This window comes from Camelus bactrianus, chromosome 35 (genome assembly GCF_048773025.1).
Source record: "Camelus bactrianus isolate YW-2024 breed Bactrian camel chromosome 35, ASM4877302v1, whole genome shotgun sequence".
NCBI lineage: Eukaryota > Metazoa > Chordata > Mammalia > Artiodactyla > Camelidae > Camelus > Camelus bactrianus.
The window spans coordinates 31,565,145-31,577,546 of NC_133573.1; the positions used below are offsets into that span (position 1 = coordinate 31,565,145).

Genomic DNA, 12,402 nt, shown 5'->3' on the forward strand with positions numbered 1-12,402 from the left:
AAGCAGGCGCCTGCTGGTGCTGGGTGCTGCTTCTGTGTTAGCACCAGAAGTGGGCGCCGGCTCCTGCCTGGCTCCCTGTGTCTGCTCACTGTCAGTTGGGACTGTGCTGCGCGCTGTACGACTGGTAACGGGGGCACAAGCAAAGCAGTAATTTTACACAGATTTTTCTATCTAAATTTGTTTTATTAGATATTTGAGGGAGTTCGTTTAATCCGTAGTTCAGAGTTGAGTAATCCTTAGAGAAACAACAGCAAGTAGCTTCTTGGCTGCTTTGACATCTTGTGCCTAAAAAGAAAGGGCCGAGTGGAAGTCGTCCCCGCAGTTTAACAAACCCGCGAGGGTGAGGAAAGAGTCTGTTAAAGGTCTCCGTTACCCATGAGCCGTCTGGCTTTTTCCAGGATGGTAGTTCTGCTGACGGGCATGACAGCCATTAAACAGCTCAATTTGTTTCAAGTAAGAACTTTTGCTTTTCCCACCGTGTAGGAGTAGACCTCATCGCAGCGTTTTATGGCTGCCTGTACGCGGGGTGTGTGCCGATAACCGTCCGTCCTCCACACCCGCAGAACATCGCAACCACACTGCCTACGGTGAAGATGATTGTGGAGGTAACGTGGCCTGCATGTGGGCCTGCAGATCACAGCTTGGGCTCTCACGGCAGGGCCAGGTGCGGGTGTCGGGTCGCATGAGAGCCTGCAGTCACAGCTCCTTCCCTCAAGGGGCTCACCATCTAGTTCTGTGAGCAAGGCTGAGACTTGTGCCTGGAAGTGAGGACTAGCGGGCAGCTTTGCCACGATGCTGCCGAATCGAGGCAGCTCCCCAGACAGGGCATCCCTGTGGGTGCTGGGAGCTTCCCCACCAGACCCAAGGACCAAACCAAACCAAACCAGGTGGAGAAGTCATACGTTTTTGAAAGTTCTTTGCTCAAGATTTAGAAGTGTCCTGTACCTTTTTGAAAGTACAGGTTTGTTTTAATGTTTTTGGCCTGAGGAAGCTTAAGAGGATTAGATGTTTTTCCCCTTGAAAGAGGAACCATGAGGGACATCAGAAGCGGATTCTTCTTTGTAGTTGTGTGGGAGGAACTTCGTGGCCATTACCCCCCATAGAAAGTGTTGAGGGTGTACGTGGAAATGTGTCATTTCTGGTGGGACAGAGCTGGCGGTGAGAGCAGTGAGTGTGGGTGCTGCTTTCTGAGTGTGGACACTGCTCAGGTCTGGGAACCGCAGGGGCTCGGCCCTCACCAGCCCTGCTCGTGTGCTTGGTGGTCCAGCTCCTGGCCACGTGCACCTCTGGTGGCCGACACCAGCCCTTGTGCGGCAGCTGTGTGCCGGGCCGAGCCCCTTCCAAGCTGCTCGGCCTCCGTCTGGAGCTCGCACCCACCCCACCCTTTACCCCTACCTCTCCGCTCTTTGCTCTCTGACCCTCAGGTGAGCCGCTCTGCCTGTTTGATGACAACACAACTGATCTGTAAATTGTTGCGGTCCAGGGAGGCAGCTGCAGCCGTAGATGTCAGGGCGTGGCCCCCCATACTGGACACAGGTTGGTCCTCGAACTAGCCCAGTTGTTTGTTTGCTTAAATGCTTTTCTGTTAAGTCAGAGATGCTAACAGCTTTGTTTTGCTCTCCAGATGATTTGCCAAAGAAGCGGCCTGCCCAGATCTACAAACCTTCCAACCCAGACATGCTAGCCTATCTTGATTTTAGTGTGTCCACAACTGGGATGCTAGCTGGAGTGAAGGTGAGAAATGCAGTCTGCATCACGTGTAGTTAGCAGACCACACGGTGATGGTCAGTTTTCATTCTTACGCACACGGGGCTCTGGTGGGGCCTGGCAGCAAAATACGGAGAGAGGCACACTTGTGCGTTTTGTTCGAGCCGTAAAATGCATGACTGTTTCAGTAGTTAGCGAGGCTGACTGGTTCCTTCTAAATGCTCCGACTGCTTTGTATGTGAACACAGCCTCACTAGTCCCTGATTAAAAAAAAACTGCGTATGTTTTTCTTTCTTGCTAGTTCTCAAATCTCGCTATCTTGTCTATTACAAAACTCTGTACGCTTGGAGTCCTTGCCTTTTTAACGTGGATCTCATGGTAACTCGCCAGGATGCTGCTCGTTGCGGCCGCAGTGATCCTTCTTCCTGCTGAAGCTGGAACCCGCTGCGCGTGCCACCAGAACTAGGGCCCTGACAGCTCAGGCGATGTCCTTGTCAAGGGACCGTTAACAAGTTCTCTGCCCTCAGGAAGCCCTTCCCTATTACCCGCCTCCGAGTTCTGACTGCCGAGTTCGCATAGTTTTCCTCATTTAGTTCTCCTACTTCATTGGCATTTCCCCAATTTTTAAATTGCAGCAGAACACGCATAACATAAATTTACCACTTAACCCACTTAAGCGAACTGTGCAGTGGTACTAAATACGTTCAGACTTCTGTGCTGCTGTCACCACCACTCATTCCCACAAGCCATTCCATCTTATGGAGCTGGATCTCTTTCCCGCTAAACACTGACTCTCCCTCAGCGACAGCCGCTCTGTTTTTTGTCTCTGTTTTTGATTGTTCTGGGCACCATACGTATGTGGACTCGTACATGTCTTCTCACATCTGCTTATTTCACTGAGTGTGGTATCTTCAAGGTTCATCCACACTGAAGTATATATCAGAATTCCTTTTTAAAGCTGTGTTCCTATTTCACGGTACAGACCACATTTTGCTTATCCGTTCACCCGTCAACAGACGCTTGAGTTGCTCCCACATTTTAGATGTTGTGAGTGATGCTGCTGTGAACGTGGGTGCACAGACGTCTCTTCGAGACCTTGCAGCAGTTCGTTTACATGCATTCCCAGAAGTGGAGTTGCTGGGTCATATGGTAATTATGTTTTTAATTTGGGGGGGGGATTGCCATACTGTTTCTCACTGTAGCTGTCCCATTTTACTGCCTCACCAGCAGTGCACAGTTGCAATTTCTCCACATCCTCGTCAACACTTAACTTATTTTCTATTGGTTTTTTCAGTAGTGGTCATCCTAATGGATGTGAAATAGCATCACATTGTGATTTTGATTTGCATTTCACTGAAGATTGGTGATGCTGAGCATCCTTTCATGTGATTATTTGCCATTTGTATCTTTTCTTTGAGAAATTTCTGTTCAAGTCCTTTGCCATTTTGAATGCATTGTTTTCTTGTTGAGTTTTATAAATTCCCCATGTATTATGGGCTTCACTCCCTTGTCAGATAAGTGATTTACAAGTATCCCTGCAGGATGTCCTAGTGCTTCCCCAGGTCTGCTTCTGGAGCACACTCCTGCTCACGGCAGCTAGTGTGAGCCGATGTGTGCCCCAGGCGTGGGCACTCCACGCCAGCCAAAGCCGGACCGTGGTGGCAGGGAAACCTGCTAAAAGCGTCACAGACACATCCTTAAAATAAATACCCTGGCCTCAGCCCTGACTCCTCCACCTGCTCTCAGGGATGTATCATCTGCTCTCAGTGTCTCCTTCAGAGCAGTGTTAGAGTTTGTTGTTTTGGGCTTTTGGAAAACTAATTCTTTATCCAAGTACAAGGTTGCAGGAGTCTCTCTTACTAAAAGGTTCTGGAAAGGCATTCCAGCTTGGGCTCTGAGTTTGTGACTTTGGCAGGTCCAAGATTGGAATGAGCTCAGGGATCAACATTCACCTTTCCTAGTTGCTTTTTTCTTAACCTGTTCACTTTCTGGTCACTACACTGAAATCCTTGCCCCTGAGAGCCCAGACACCTCTGAGCCCCACCCACAGGGGGGTGAGGATGGCCCTCTGTTGTCTCTGCCCTGGTGCTCGCCGGCCCTGCCGTTGTCAGGTCTCCCAACTTCCCAGTAGGTGGCAAGCTCCTGAGGGCAGAGGCCACGTCCTCCTTTCCACATCCCAGTCGCTGACCCGGTGCCTGATGCACACAAGTGCTCTGGCAGCATGTTAGTGCCTGCTGAGCTGAGCTGGAGCTCATTTCTCAAGCTGTGAGGGGCACCTGCACCGAGCAGGGTTCACTAAAGGTCTGTTTCAGATGCTGATCTGAGAATGTGGGTCGTTCTGGCAGTTGGGATCTTACTGACCCCTCCTGATGCCGCAGGCAGGAGGTTGGAGGAATGTTTGATAAACCTAGCCTCATTTCTTCTTTAAACAAGTGTTGTGGCTTTGAAAACAAACTAAAAAGAATTGCTCATGTGTTAGATTGTAGAGTAATCTTACATTGCCTTGTATGAACTCAGTAAAATATCCACGACGAAGCCGTCGTCTGGGCAGGGCTTCAGGAGGATGCATGTCTCCCCGCAGCTCTGGGTCTCTCTTCTCTTTCCCTGAAGTGGCTGGCGAGCACTCTCCCACGCCTGTGGCTGGGTTCCCGGGACTCTATGCTGCCCCACCCTGGTCCCTTCTGCAGCCCAGCCCTGCGGGGCGCGCACGCCGCACTGGCGGGAGCTAGTTCAGGACTGTGAACTTGCGCTACCTTGACGCTCCCCCACTCCCCGGATCCTACTGACTAGAAAGCCTCTGTGAGAAAGCTGGTTTCATTGGCTCCATTTTGCAGTGCTTTAACAGAATTCCCATCACATACTGACTGTAGTGGGACTGGTTCTTGGGATTGGAGAGGCTCTTTCCTGTGGCCTTGCGGAGAGGGAATGAGGGTGGGTCTTGCTGCCGTCAGGTGGCCGACACGTCTCAGTGCACAGGCGTGTGTGGTCTGCAGCAGACCTTTACCTTCGGAGCCTCGTTTCCTGACCCTTGAGATGGGAGTCGGACGTGCAGTGCGCTCTGCTGGCGCCCCTGTGGCACAGCGGGTGCGGTGCCGGTGGGCCGCGGAGAGAGATGCAAACGCTCATGCACCCCCGACTTCGTGGGGTGCAGGGGGCGTTGCAGCAGGACCGCTACTCAAGCGCAAGACGTCCTTGCTTCGCTTCCTAGGGTTTCTAGGTGCCTGGGGACCTGGAAGGCTTGCTTGTGGTTTGCTGGTTGAACGTGAGAAGACTAATGAGAATGCCAGCAGCCCGCGCTCTGCTAACAGAGCCAAAGCTTGGCCACAGCGGCCCTCTGTTCTGGAGTCACCTGTGGGCGTCAGACGCCAGGTCCTGGGCACCTGGTGTGGCCCGTTCTGTTCCAGGTGTCCCTGGGTGGGTGTCTGTGCACTGATGCGGCCTTGCTGTCTTGCAGATGTCGCACGCAGCCACCAGTGCCTTCTGCCGTTCCATTAAGCTGCAGTGTGAGCTCTACCCCTCTAGGGAAGTGGCCATCTGCTTGGACCCTTACTGTGGACTCGGGTTTGTGCTCTGGTGCCTCTGCAGGTGAGTTTCCTCTTGCGGGTCTTTACAGTGATAAACACACCACACACCCTTTTCCACACCACTTGTGGAGGAATGCTAGTGTCTGGGGAGGGCCACCGCCTGCAGGAGGGGCTGCTTGCAGCGGGGCCTCCCCTCAGCCCTGCTCCCGGGGTGCTGGGGAGTGCCGGCTGTGGTCTCCACATTCTCCGTGGAGCTGCTGAAGCCAGCAGAGATGCAGTCTGCACCCATTCCCAGAAGCTGTCTGTGGGGAATCTGTCAGGAGATACTTCATCAAAAATACAAATAACCAATAATTACTTGAAAAGATGCTTGACGCTTACTAGGAAAGGCAGATTAAAGCCAGCGAGATACCACTTCACGCCCACTGAAGGCTGTAACCAGAAAGACAAAAAGTAATGAAGTTAGAAGACTCGGATTCCGCGCTTTCAAAACTGCGCTGTAAAGCATGGTAACCAGGGGTGTGCAGAAACTGCAATTCTCACACATTGTCATGGGATTATAAAGTAGTGAAACCACAGTTTAGCATGTCCTTACAAAGTAAACAAATCTACCACATGACCAAAAAGTTCCTCTCCTGGGTATCTACCAAAGAGAAGGGAAAACGTTATGTCCATACAGGCTAGAGGCTTGAAATGTTAATAACAGCCTTCATTAAAAAAAAAAAACAAAAGGAAACAATCCAAATATCCACCAGCTGGTGAATGGGTTTGTCTTACCCACACAGTGGGATTCGGCTACAGCATGGATGGACTTCAGAAGCATTATGCCACGTGAAGTGCGTATGATGTGATTGGATCACATGGTGCCGTTGTTGGAAATGTTCAGAAAAGGCAGATCCGTAGAGATGGAGAGCAGGCCGGCTCGCTGGCCAGAGCTGAACGCGGGGCTGACTGCAGGGAATCGAGGCGCACCTTAGGGGGATGGAGTGTTTCACAGCTGCGTTGCGGTGGCTGTGGGGACCACGTTCTTTCAGTTCTCTGCTGAAAATGGGCGGGTTTATGTTATGCAGATTATATCTAAGTAAAAGAATTTTTAAAAAGAAAACACCTTTCCTTGGGGTAGCTGGAGTGCATGGTACCCACACGAGCCTGCCAGTTCAAGAGGCCAACCCACGTGACCCCCCAGGGTGACGTGCCATCGTGAGTCGTACGACTGCCTTGCTCAGGGTGCCCAAGCTGCAGTAGTACCTGTTTTTGTATGTTTTATCAGGCTAACACTCTGAAATCATTGAATCGTTACAAATGTGCAAATTTATGTTAGTTACCAAAATGTCTTTTTTCCTCTCTCTCCTGGTCAACCGTGTTTTATTTTTCTTTTTTCATCTAGACTGTATTCTTCAGACCAGTATTAGGTTCACAACAAAACTAAGTGGAAGGTACAGAGATTTCCCATACACGCCCTGCCCCCAACAGCTTTCCCCATTTTCGACATCTCCCGCCAGAGCGGTACGTTTTCTACAATCTAGGAACCTACATTGACGTATTACCATCCCAGAGTCCATAATTTACATCGGGGTTCACGCTTGGGGTTGCACAGAGCCCAGAAATAGACCCACGTGTGAACAGTCAACTGGCCTTCACAGAAGCTCAAAGGCAGTACGGTGGAACAAGGACGATCTTGTCAACATCCACATGGAAAAAAAATGAATCTAGACGCAGATGTTACAGCCTTCACAAAAGTCAGCTCAGAATGGACCATAGTCCTGAATGTGAAGCATGAAGCTGTGCAGCTCCTGGAAGGTCACCTAGGAGAGGTCTCGGCAAGCTTGGGCTTAGCAGTGCCCTTTTAGACACGACACCAAAGGTGTGGCCCACGAAAGAAGGAGCTGACAGGCAGGACGTCGCCAAAATGACACGTTTCTGCTCAAGACCCTGTTGAGAGAACGGAAAGGCAGGCCACAGCCTGGAGAAAGCATTTCCAAAGAGCTCTTTAAATTATTTTACTGCTTTTGAAGTTAAGAGCTAAACTAGGATAGCTCAGGTTCCAGAAAGTCACTGGAGATAACTCTTCACTGTGCGCAGCCTGCGGTTAAGTTGGGGGGTGTTTGTTGCCAAGAGATCAATGTTGGTTAATAAAGGAAACAACTAGTCAACTTCTGTTGGATTAAGCCAAAAACAGGCAAGTAGAAAACTGATGAGTCAGATTTTCTGTTTGTCCTCAGTTATCAGGATTTAATGATTTTTTTTTTTAACGTTGACTTCCGTCCTCCTTAGGAGTGTGAGGAAGGAGAAGCTGTGTCTGATTTTCACAGGTGTGCTTCTGTTCTCCAGCCATGAGCTCCAGCCCTCTCATGTGCTGACGGTCTGATCAAGGACGTCACTTATCCTGATGTATGTTCTTGAGAAAGCTGGCAGTGGGTGATCTGTATTTCACTTTCTTCATCTTGGACCTCCTCATGATGGTATTTACAAAGTAAAACGCTGGGAATCATATGGAAGTGATAGGCAGTCATAATGAAGAAGACTCTTAGCACTGTTGATTCCTTGAGATGCGGGGCTCCAATGTCATTAACTGGATTTGGTCCCAGCCTGAAACTGTAGAAGTCCTGGATGACAGAGTAGCTATGTAAATTGGCACTGCAATTAAAGTCATGCAGGGAAATGCAATTCAGGTGTTATTGTTAACCCTGATTCATGAACGGGTTGAGTAACACTTGGTGCTGACAGAAAACCGCGCCCCAACACTTCCCAGCGGTAAAAGGCATGTTTCCCGGTGGATAATTACGATTTATATGTCGTGTGATGCTCACATTTGTTACATTTTGGGCTGTTAACCTGGTGTTACGATCCCATTTTTGACTCAGTGTTCTTTTAATAACCATTCCGCAGAGGTAAATTTTCCATTATTTTTATTTCTTCCTGCTTAATGCTGGCTTGAGGCTTCCGATTGCAGTTTGCTCTAACTCGGGGTCATGCAGATGTGGTGTGCAGACTGATTCCTGAGGACCGTGCTGCCAAGGGCAGAGGGTCAGACTGCCCCTATGGAGCAGAGCAGAGCACAGCCTCCGGGGAGCCGTCCTCACGGGGACACCGGAGCTTGCACCAGTGTCCTCGAGGCAGGGGTCTTAGTGACCGAAGGGAGAGTGCTGGGTCCCTCTTAGCTCTCACGGCCCCTGGAAAAAGACGACGTGTCCAGACATGGCCCACAGGACGTCTACATGAGGGGCAGCCCCGGATGCACTGTCGGGGCTGAAGGGTGTCGGTTTGTCTTCAGGGCCCGAAGTGTGTTCTTGGAAGGTTGAGAGCGGTGTGCTGGTGTTCAGCTGGCTTTCTCAATTAGATGGCAACTCTGATTTTAAAGCCCCTCGGTGTGGAACAAAAGGACTTGCGGATGAAAGTTTGTTTTCACAAGCTGCGAGGGCTAGGCTGAACGTGTATGCAAGTGTGTTTGATGGCGTGTTACTTGCAGTAAGCAGTTGTTTGACCAGAGTGTCAGTATTTTGAAACGTAGATATATTTGTTGTAATATTATTTGCTCTCTTGAATAAGTGATCTTTAAAGGCCTAAATTAATTTCCCAAGGACGAATCTTAGAAAAAAGTTGACAGAATTTTGAGTTACAGTTATTGGAGTAGGATCTTACTGACTTTTGTATACTGACTGTACAAATAATTTTTATGCCTTTCCATGGGGCTCCATTGGAGTGTGCAGTTTTGTATATTATGTGTCTAACCAGACTTTCACATCAGCAGGATTTCTCGGGAAATGTGGAAGTCTGGGGCGTGATAGTCCCTTCTCCTGCTTACTGAGCAGTCAGTCGTCCTCAGAGCTCTTTGAAGTGCATCCGCACTCCATTTAGACCCAGTTCTTACTCTCTTCTAGAGTTTCACTTAGTTCTTTAAATACAGGCGTCCCTGTTTTCAGATTATCAAATTTTATTACTCAGAAGGATTAAGTAGAACCCAAAAAAATCCCCACATCCCCACTGACAGAGTTTCCACCTGATTGTCCAGCATGCTTCCTAGAATAACACTTACGTTTTATCCCCACACATTGGTGGTTGGTCGTCTGATGTTTTGATATATTAAACTCCAGTAGGAGAATCTAAAGCAAATGTATGACTGAGGTTTTCCAGGACAGAAGTGGGTGTGAGTGTGTGTGTGTGACATTCTGTGGAAGCAAGTGTCGTGAGAACTGGCAGGCGGGGGGAGGGATGCCTGTGTCCTGTGCCTGCCCCGTCCTGTTAGCCTCCTGGTGTGTTTGCTCCTGTGCACTCCCTGCTTCACAGCTGTGGTCATAGTTTGTGTGTGGTTCCACATCCTGCCTTCTCCTTTTAATATGAGGAATGGGAAGCTTTTAGACATGCTTCTTGGATTTAAGTTTTGTGGAACCCGTCTTTAGAACCCAAGTTAGAACACGTCTGCCAGTAAATCCCTTTCATTCCCTGAAAGGACTGCACTGTTCATGGTGCTCCAGACGGGGAGTGTAGCACCCCTGGGAAGCCAGTGTTTCCATTTGTGAACCAGAAAGGTCCTTGTGAGGTGGGGTTGGTGGGAGAGGTTTGTCGGGGTCACACCTGTGGAGGTGAAAAGGGGCAGTGGATTGGACAGCGTGCGCCCGGGAGCCAGCCCCATGCAGAGCTTCTGAACGAGGGAGTGAGGGCCACGGGTTGGGTAGGGGGTCTGCCGGCCAGGCCTCAAGCCCCCACCTCGCATCACAGGCTGTTCCTTCCTGAAGGGACACCTGAGGAGCTCTCCCGCCCCTCCTCAGCTAAGGCGTTTGTATGAAGGGAAAACATGGTACTTACTCTGATGTATCCAAAGAGCATGTCAGTTACTTGTACGTACAGACATAGTCTGAGAACCTGCTTTTTGCAGTTCCTGCTTGTGGTCTTCACTTGCTCGGCTGGGATCCCCAGGGTGGTGGCGGGAAGGTGGGCAGAACCTCAGAAAGCCTTCAGCTCCAGACGTGTGTTTGCTCTGAGCCCGTTACTCGCCCCTCCCTTGAAGAAGCACTCTCCTTTAAGAGGAGACAGCAGTGTAAATGGGCTTCTGTTAGCTCTGCCGTACCCGTGGCATGTGAGTGTGCTGAGATGCCTGAACAGACTTGGTGAGCCCGTGCAGTGGGTGCTTGCCAGCACAGAGTTGTTGAAGTGACGTGGCAATGTCTTCTTTGACTTACTCTGACGTCCCTTCAGAAGAGAGCAGAATAATGAGCATTCCCGGCGTGTGCAGCCTACACAACTTCAAGTAATGACTCAAGGGAGGACCAGAGCAGCACGACAGCACCAGCTCTCAGGGCCGACTGCCCGCTGCGGGTGGCTTTTACACTTCTGAATCTTCGTTTTCAACAGATACCTTAAGATTCCTCAGTGATACAATGAAAGCCAGTTGTATTTTTAAATGGGCGAAGGACTTGACTAGAGATCCCTCCGGAGAAAACGTACAGGTGGCCAATAAGCACAGGACAGGGTGCTCAGCATCACGGGTCATTCAGGGGAGTGCAAGTCAGACCCACAGTGAGGAGCCACGTCACCCCAGCTGGGACGGCGAAACTCAGGAGACGGAAACTGGCAGGTCGGGGAGGATGTGGAGAGACTGGGATCTTTGTAATTGCTGGCAGGAATGTAAAATGGTGCAGTTCCTCAAAAACTTAAATGTGGAATTACCGGATGATCTTTTGGGCATATACCCCGAAGAATTAAAAACAGGGACTTAAACAGATACTTGTGCACTCACGTTCACGGCATTATTCACCAACGGCCAAAAGGTGGAAGCCACCCAGGTGTCCACTGAGGAATGAACGGATAAACAAAACGTGGCGTCTGCACTCCGTAGGGCGTCACTCAGCCTTGGAGAGGACGGACACTGACACAGGCTGCAACGTGGAAGAACCTTGAAGGCCACGCTGAGTGAAACGGTCCAGTCAGAAGAGGACAGAGATTGTGCTTCCCCTAAATATCCGGAATAGGCAAATTCGGAAACAGAGTAGATGGGAGGTCTCCAGAGATGGGTGTGGTGATGGGAGTTAGTTTTAATGGGCACAGCACTTCTGCTTGTGATGATGCAAAGTTCTGGATGTAAATACTGTGGTGGTTGCACAACATTGTGAATATAATTAATGCCACTGAAGCACATGTTTAAGATGGTCAAATGGTAAATCTTGTGTGTATTTTACCACAATAGGATTTTTTAAATCTTTTTTTTTATTGAAGTAGAGTCAGTTTACAATGTTGTGTCAGTTTCTGGTGTACAGCACAGTGCTTCAATCATACATGAATATACATATATTTTTTCATATTCTTTTTCACTGTGAGCTACTACAAGATACTGAGTATAGTTCCCTGTCACAGTAGGATTTTTAAAGCGAAGACCAAAAACGAGCCGCTCGTGCAGTAGAGTAATACTTGAGGATGGACACCTCCCTTACTGACTCATCTCCTGGTTTTCAAATAATGTTGCTCTATGAGAAGATCACCGAAAAAGCCAACATTTGCTGTCTTTCTTCCTGACAAAAATGAACAGAACTTTGGAACAGAGGAATAAAGAAAGAAATGGAAATTTGCCCCAAAATGCTTTTTGTCACATTCCCTGAAGAATAGTTTTCCTTCTAAGGGCTCTGTTTAAAGTAGATTTTGTAAGCCAACTTAATTTCATTCCTTTTTTTAACCAGTTGGATTCACTTGTTAATAAACAATTTTGAAATTTAAAAAATGAGATTGGCCTTATGAGAGGAGAACTGGCTTTAGGATCAGAGCATAGCAGTCAAGAGGATTAATGTGCTGTTTCATCCATGAGATTTTTTACGGCTAGAAAGCTCCTTTTACTTAAATCGTAGAAGGTGGCTTATCTAGGATATTCTGTTATTAGCGCATGACCTTTATTCACATCAATTTGTAGTCGTAAACCATACAAAATTAAAACCACTAAGAATATAGTTTGGCAAGTACTTCATTATTTTAGAACCACACTTGCCTCATCAATTAGTGGTGAATCACAATATATAGCCGCTGGGTTCTCTCAGTGTGCTCTCTAAAGGCAAGATTAAAGAATGATTTTGTTTTCCTTAGCTCCATTTGGTGATCTGTTTGAATCATTCTGAAGTAAAATTACAAACCTAATTCTTCTGATCGTTTTAGTTTCCTTTTATTTACTCTGGAAGTCAGGTTTCTG

General features: G+C 48.7%; 1 protein-coding gene across 16 annotated transcripts in view; it reads left to right on the forward strand.

The window, feature by feature from the left end:
- DIP2C (disco interacting protein 2 homolog C) overlaps nucleotides 1–12,402 on the forward strand; it is a 274,924-nt gene that overhangs the window by 228,603 nt on the left and 33,919 nt on the right. For all 16 annotated transcript variants that reach the window (XM_074358494.1, XM_074358500.1, XM_074358497.1 and 13 more), the window contains 4 exons: nucleotides 484–605; nucleotides 1,425–1,536; nucleotides 1,625–1,734; nucleotides 5,162–5,292. In XM_074358494.1, the coding sequence (XP_074214595.1) occupies nucleotides 484–605; nucleotides 1,425–1,536; nucleotides 1,625–1,734; nucleotides 5,162–5,292 (475 nt within the window). The remainder of the gene's footprint in view (nucleotides 1–483; nucleotides 606–1,424; nucleotides 1,537–1,624; nucleotides 1,735–5,161; nucleotides 5,293–12,402) is intronic.